Genomic DNA, 7929 nt, shown 5'->3' with positions numbered 1-7929 from the left:
TTCTTCTTTTTCTTTTTTTTCCTACAAAAAGAAAATCAACTCATAAAAATCAGACAAGTATTATATGGTGTTATTACCTTTGTACCACTTATTTTTGAATTAGTCTGGGCTGATTCCCATGGAAACCCGTTCACTTTTTTGTAGTTTTGAAATACATTCAAAAGTGTTTTCGGAACATTGCGGATCCTTATTTGTAAGATAATTAAATTGTCTTACAAAATTTATGTATCTTTTAAAAAAAGATTTAGCACATGATTTTTGAATTGGACTTGGTAACCAAAGCGGTGAGGAAAGTCATGTTTTTGGGCAGACAAGATATTTATTGGTATAATATGTAATTAATTTAAAAAATAAATGAATGTAACACCTTTTATAATTTATTTATAAATTCTTTTCACCATACAATTGAGCATGTAACTTGTTCCATATGTAAAAATAAAAAAAAATTAAAATTAAAAAAAAAAACATTGAGCTAATATCTTTTTTCTGAAAGCAGAATGTTTGGCTGAGTTCTCCTCTCAGTCCAAAATTTTGGCCAAGGATAATATTGGAACGATTAAGCTGAAGGTGAAACAAATTTATATTGGAAGAGGAGGATCGAACAGCAAACCACCTTAAGGATATTTGAAACGGTATTTAAATCCGATACTAGCTGCGTAGCTGTTAGGTCCTATTTAACAAAATGGCTCTCTTGAACCGTTTAGCTAATGACTAGAACGGTCTAATGCTCAGGAATTGCGTGTCAACTAGCCGTTTAATTTTAAGAAAACGAAATTACTTTAAACTGTAATTTTGGCACGTGGTATTGGAAAATTGCAACCATTTTCGTAGAAGAAGGTCGGTTTTAACAACAAATATAGAATTAAAAAAATTACTCATGAACTACCTAAAAAAAATCTTAAAATCTAATCGCTAAAGATTCAGCCTAATGATACCGCATTTAATGTTACAAAAATAAAAACATATAAACAGAGAAAAAAGCATAGAAAGTCTTACCAACGATATAGGCGTGGCACCCAGTTCCTGATACTTTGGGTTAAATGCTGTATTAAAATATTTAAATTATTACACTTTAAATATGAATTGCCACTATTTGATAATATAGTATAATTAGAATGAAAAATATAAATTAAATAAAACTGTGCCAAGTTTATAGATAGATTAACAGTACAGCTTTCTCGCCATTTCCTAGGCCCAATAGAACAATCTTTTAAGGTATATATTTGTAACAGCTTACAAAAATATACTATATTATTGCAGGTTAATTGGTTAATAAGGTATATAGTTTTCAATATTTTTAAGGTTTGGGAACAAATTTTTTTTCCTTCTTACTTTCCTAGAAAGTTTCATTTTTACAAAGACAAGTATATATATAATATTACAACAAATTATATATACAATAAAAATACATATATCTAGTCTAATACTATTGTTATCTTTTTATTGGCAGAAAAGGAGTTAGGAATGGTCCGATGTGGGCGGAGGTAACTCATAGAGCTATTTTATTATAGAGTGGGGAGGGACCGCTCTGCTGGCTGTTTACTACTATTTTTATATATTTTTTTATTGCCTACTGAATTTAATTAAATTATTTTTCTATTGTTTCCTTAATTTTATTTACCATTTGAGGAAAAATGGAAAAAGGAAGGAGCCGGGTTAGAAATATGTGTTTCAAGAAAAATACTATAGCCTGTCAGTCAACAAAATTGAATAAAATTGACACTAAACTAATTTCATATTGATGCCTAAATATCCTCCGAATTTGGGTCAAATTAAAATATGAGTGTACGCATCTGTAAGGGAAAGTAGTGATCGGAATCCACAAAAATCGAAATGAGACCAATTAAGAACCAACTCGCAAATTCCTGAAAATGACTGGCATATAATTCCTTTAATTCTGAACATAACTTATTAAAAGGTGAAAGATGTATTACATATTATTTCATAATATTATAATTTTAAATTCAGTGCAAATATTTTGACTAGAACATTACCTAATATGTTATTAATATCACAAACAATTTTTTAATGCGCTGTTTATCATACAATGGAGGGTATTTGTGGTTAATGATTTTTTTTAAAAAGAGAGCTGTAATTTAAAGAGTTTCATGGCTTGCTTCTTCAAAGTTCATCGGAATTAATTGGGATACAAGGGTTGAAACTTGAGGGATTTGGAGGGGAATGAAGTTCATTGCAGAAAGATAGACTTATATTTTGGGCTATACATGAAACATATATGATAACAAGATCATTATGCATATTTTATTTTCTTATTTTATTTTTATAAAGCTCTTTTACAATGAGTTGAAAGTATAGTAGAGCGTTTGACTTGCAAGTGTTGTAAAATTTGGAAATGACGAGAAGATTTAGTCTTATTGAAATTCTAGGTAGAAAATTTGTTTAGCGGTAATAAACGGAATATTATTATAGCATTCTATGGAGGTGATTTGATGGGGAACTTGTACTGGTATTTGGTGGGGGTAACAAGTCCGGCAAGGGGGTCAAGTGGTCCTTTTTGCCAACCCCTAACGGCTACCTAGGTTGCCACCGCGTCCTAACCAAGGTGAGAGTGTCAAGATTCATTCTTCGAGGCCACCGAAAAATGAATGTTTAACTGCCCCAAGTGGGAATCGAACCCACAACGTTCCGAACCGAGCGCACTGGGACCTGCCCGCAAACCCGCACTACCGTCACGTCCCTGATTTGATGGGGTAAGTTGGGACTTTAATCCTTCAATTTCAACACCTTTCACCAAGATTTGGGATATATACATATGGATGCAATAAATGGAATCATTTTCTAAAAAATGTGGATGCCACATGCCACCGGTAAATAATTTGTAAGATTTTAATTACCAATTATTTTATTCTTTATGAAGGGTAACCTTAATTTTTTATATTCCAAAATATTAAAATGCTTTCTGTCAGCTGTACACGAAAATTTCCTGTCCATGTGTTGTCCTGTACCAAAGGTAAATTGGTGATGACTAAGATCCAGTTCCACTCAGTAGCTTGGTGCTTACAGCCTTTACCACGAGACAGGTCATGATGGTGTTCTCGAACACACCACGTGGAAAATGCATGGTGTATTAAACGATACAGTTACTCCAAAAAAGTCTACTTTCCATGTATGCTAGTTATTTATAATGAATATAAGTTAAGTGCATAATTAAGAAAGGTATTTTTTCACCTAAATACTCGATAGTTAAATAAATAATGTATAGTTTCTATATAAGAAAGAATCCTGAAGTTAAATTAGGCATTAAAGATGGAGAGGTTTCCGGGCTAGTAATTTACGATAATGGACACAGAGAACTAACTGGGCTATTAGGCAGTGACCGAGTGATAGCGAACTGCTACTGGCAACTGTGATTTAGTTCGCCTTCAGGCGCCGAGCCTATCTTTGCTCGCTCCGATAACATTCAGCACCAGCAATAAAGATTAAAGGCAACCAATATAATTGAATGCCTCAGGTTGGAGGTGTCTCTATTAACACTACGAGGGCGAATGGGAGTGGGATAACCCCTGACTTTTGATTTTCCATTATTGCTATTTTCTTTACATAACTTCTTGATCCAGTTTATTTTGATTTGAATATATTTTGGAATCCTTAAAATTACGAAGAAAAAAAAAACCATTTTTCACTATCAGTTATAGTTAGACTATCTCGCTATAACAACTCTCAATTTCTTTCAAAATTTTAGTTCTACTTAAAATCATGCCTTTCAAATCATAATTGACTCGGTTCTATGAATCCCGAGAATCTAGAGGGCACGAATGTGATTCGCGACTTGAAATATTCAGAAGAATAAGGGAAAGATGTTTTGATATTCATTTTACTTGTTTGCGAAAAAAAAAATTAGGTAAAAGCTTAGTAATAATTTTATAGTAACTGTGTAAATAATTGATCTGATGATTATTAGTATAAATATAATTTTTTTTTTTTAAAAAACCTTGGAGATCTTAAGCCGTCAGCACGTGATCCACGATGAAGTGTAGCGGGTAAGGGTTATACGGGGCAGGGTCATCAGTCCTATTATTGTGTAATTATAATATTATATGATCAGTATAATTACATTATTATTATTAATATAATAATATTTGAGGTGTAATATTTCAAAACTACAGATGAAACAATAACCTTGAATTAATTAACTAATTACTAACTTGAAAAGCTTATTTTCAATTTTTTTCAGAAGAAATTCATCTACCTCATTATAATTCAGGAGCGAAACGGTGAATTGAAAATAGATTTGAAAGGTTATAGAAAACAACGCCTCATTTACAACATTGGTCAACATTTTATTTTTTCTCGGAACTATACATCGAATTTTGATTCACTCTTGGTAACTTATTAAACGCCAAAACGGTTTTAAATGATAAAGTTAGCTTTATAGGAAGCAAGATATGTATATGATTTTTTTATCGTTACTAAATAACTTCAAAACTATGCAACATATTGACAGAATATTATACAATTTATTTTTACTTCCTATAAAGTTTGATAGGAGTTAAGAATGGAATGAGCGCCAAACGAACACTAGAAAATAGACTTTTTCAAATATTAACCGTTATTCTCTAAAAGTCAGAAATTTTAATTTTAATTGCCTCTTATTTTAAAATACTCTTCCTACTAAAACAACCATGTAGAACAAATGTTGAGCAAATTTACTCAATTTTTTTTTCAGTCAATAACACAAAGATTCCCATAAAAATAATTAATATTGACTAGAGAAATTTTTAAGAACAAATTAAAAAACAAAAATGTCCAGGCCGTTGTTATTAATTTTTTGTCTAATTGTAATAAACAAAACAAATACACTATCATTCTTTTTTTTTGTAGACCTTCGTGATTGTTTGATTTGACGATATATAATAAAAGTAAATCGTATTCTACTGATTAAAAAAAACTATTTCATTCTTAACTCAATAAAACTACTCTTTTATTACATTTTAGAATGAGTAGAAATAATGATAAAAACAAATCAAATAGAAATTAATACAAAAAAGTAAGAAACATGAATTAAATGACTGGGAACCGTACATTAAATTCGTTAATTCTCCGGTCCTCAGTCTTAAGAAATAGTTATCACTTCGTGTTTGAGTCGGTAATTTTTTACAGTTTTCAATAAACAGCTCAACAGTTAAATTCGGCTCGCTAACAGAATAACTAATTTTTAAAAAAAACTAATGTAAAAATCCTATTGAGGGGTGGTTAGAAGGATATTTGCAAAAACAAATGTTGGTAAATTAAAAAGCATATTTTCAGCTTAAATATTAATCGTATTGTACATCACTTAAAATATAATCTAAAATTGGGAATAAATAATCCAATCAATTAAAAAACTATATATTTGAAAACTCTTTATTTATTAATAAAATAATCATATAAACAATCAAACAATAAAATTCAATATTGTGATGGAAAATAATTAGCCATCATGTATTGGTGTACTCGGTAGTCGGTATTGCTAATATCGACTATACAGTTTTATTACAGATGTTGCAGTTTGATCTTGAAAATTGTCTTTGTTAAAGTGTATTTCAGACATAATGGATATTTTGACTGCTCTGTTGCATTTCAGGCCGAAGGCGTTGATGTCTCTGTATTGATTGCTCTTTATTGTGCGGCAAATGGTAAAATGAAGCCCACTTAGGGAATAAATGAGTAAGTAATTAACAATATAAATATAAAAGCTTCAGAGTCATTGTAATTTTGGAGATATGAGATAGTCAATGAGTGAGTGTAGATGTTAATATTATATTGTCTTTTGATTCGATTTCGAGTCATAAAAAATTATTAAGGAGCTGTGGAATACCATGCAAATGAAATATTTCTCGATAACTTCAAATATATAACAAAAGTAAATACATGGATCGCAGTGATCCTTGCGATTAGCTTACATTAATTATTACACAAAACACCTCATGATTGTTACAATTCATTAATTTTTAAAAAATTTAAATATTTTTCATTAAATAGAGAATTATATACCGAAATAAATCACATTGACACAGAGCGTGACAAGTGAGCCTGAAGGAATCATAGCAATATTTATTTGGTGATAATTCCTTTATTTTATTTTTTGATTTTTAGATTTTATAACCCATTTTCATATAAATAAATAAGTACATTAATAAACGAATCCTATTGTAAGTATGAATTAAGTAAATAAAAAGTAGGCGGATAAATGCAACTAGTTCCAACAGATTCACCTGTCATGGTACGGGTTAAACATTCATACACACGGTAGTAAACAGATTTAATCTATTCTGGAAAGACATTCATCGAGAAATTAGATGGTCAATAGAAGTACAATTAGATTTTAGTAAACTGCTACAACTGGTATTACCATTGCTGGATCCGTTACTTTTGAAAAACGTCGCTGACCCTCCACAAAGAAACAATCTACTCTAAAGTAATACCTACAAGAGCCAATCACATTAGAGCACAAAAGCTGGTTTTGTTACTGAACAGTTAGCCTTGTTGTTTAGGTAAATCCTTGGTATTGGAAGGAAGACGATTATATAAGAAGGGGCAAGTCACGGAAGGTCCGACCCAGTTCTGCTCAACAAAAGAGCCGGTGCCGCGTAATTACAGAGTCCCCAGCACAAATCGCAATCAAGATAAATATTTCCGAACAAGTGATCCCTCTATCCCTCTCCTCCCCCCCCCCTTCCGGTGTCTGTACTACAACTTCTCGAGCGACTTTCTCAGCTGAATTTGGGGTGCAATAGACAATGAGCGTAAGGAGGCTGCTTATGGAAAGATGATATAAGAAGGCACGCTGGACGTTTATGTCCAACATAAATGTAATGTTCTTCTGTGTATTCGATCTTACATTGGGGCATACACAGAATGTTTCGAGCTAGTTTTTAATGAATAGAAGGTAAGTAGGTAATAAATCGCAAAAGTATCTACAACCGCCAAAACCAGCCAAGTCCATTTTCAGACTTCTGTTCTTGAGGAATGAGGCGATGACCGAATAGAGCTGCTCCCAGCATTCGTAATCTATAAGCTTACGGTATAAGATGCCATGAGAGACGGAATCGAAAGCTTTTGTACAGTCAATGGAATTCATATCCTTTGCCGTATTCCTGTTAAAGTTGGTGCTCCATTCTCTCTGTGGTTTCATGTGACCATTATTTTTTTTTTTTTCAAAGCTCCTATTTGAAATAAAGTTTTGTGTTTAACAGTGTCTGTGTTGTGAGATTTTGTTTTTATCTGATACGTTGTTACATTTTAAAACATGAATGTAATGAATGAGTATTGACTTTATTTGAGTTAATCAGTGTGATATTTAAGGCTACTGGTTGTCACCAAGTAATTATTTACATTTTCTGTTATTAATATTATTTGCGAGAAAAGGTTATTGTTTAATTTTAACTTTATAGTAACATTTAAAAGATATTAAATTTATATTTCTATAATGATGTTGTATTGAATACAATTATTTATCCTGCTTATTATTACGGTTATCAATCCAGCAATTTATTTTATTAAAATAGAATTTCATTGAAGATCACCAAGATCATTCTAAACTAATAATGACTTGCCATCTTCTCACTGAACTGATTTAATGATAGAGAATCGTAATTAGATCCATAACAAAGGGTCGCTTATGACCTGCTTGGGTAGGTATGTAACTATTTTTATTAATTTAAGACAAGGATTTTTTTTTCCAGATAGTTTTTTTTACACAAAATGAGGTATATATTCGCTGTGAAAGGAGTTTATTTAACTATTCTGACGAAGCTCTTAGAGTTGTCTAATTTCTTGTGGGGGTGAGTGACCAGATGATCGTGAGGTGCATGTATTGGCTCGCAGATGGTTGGTATCTGTGGGTTAGATGTTACACATCTCGACCCTCCAAATGCTTCTTGCCTGAAAGACCAAAAATGATTGAACTATTTCCATATCATATATATA

General features: G+C 31.5%; 1 protein-coding gene and 1 long non-coding RNA gene across 6 annotated transcripts in view; one reads left to right on the top strand and one right to left on the bottom strand.

Annotated features, from left to right (window-relative positions):
• The first annotated feature begins 4220 nt into the window (after window positions 1-4220).
• Window positions 4221-7278, top strand: LOC136796899 (uncharacterized). Its single transcript, XR_010844686.1, has 3 exons — window positions 4221-4345; window positions 5585-5667; window positions 6953-7278. It is a non-coding gene; the product is annotated as an uncharacterized lncRNA (long non-coding RNA).
• A 438-nt stretch (window positions 7279-7716) lies between these two features.
• The window catches only part of LOC106687449 (uncharacterized), a 5981-nt gene continuing 5768 nt past the window's right edge, over window positions 7717-7929 (bottom strand). For all 5 annotated transcript variants that reach the window (XM_014431339.2, XM_067051995.1, XM_014431337.2 and 2 more), the window contains one exon: window positions 7717-7884. In XM_014431339.2, the coding sequence (XP_014286825.1) occupies window positions 7734-7884 (151 nt within the window). In that variant the 3' untranslated portion in view covers window positions 7717-7733. The remainder of the gene's footprint in view (window positions 7885-7929) is intronic.

The sequence above is a fragment of the Halyomorpha halys genome, unplaced genomic scaffold (assembly GCF_000696795.3).
Source record: "Halyomorpha halys isolate HHAL.00 unplaced genomic scaffold, Hhal_1.1 Scaffold965.1, whole genome shotgun sequence".
NCBI classification, from domain to species: domain Eukaryota; kingdom Metazoa; phylum Arthropoda; class Insecta; order Hemiptera; family Pentatomidae; genus Halyomorpha; species Halyomorpha halys.
The sequence above is the reverse complement of the archived record's forward strand: the minus strand, read 5'-3'. Positions and strand labels throughout refer to the sequence as shown.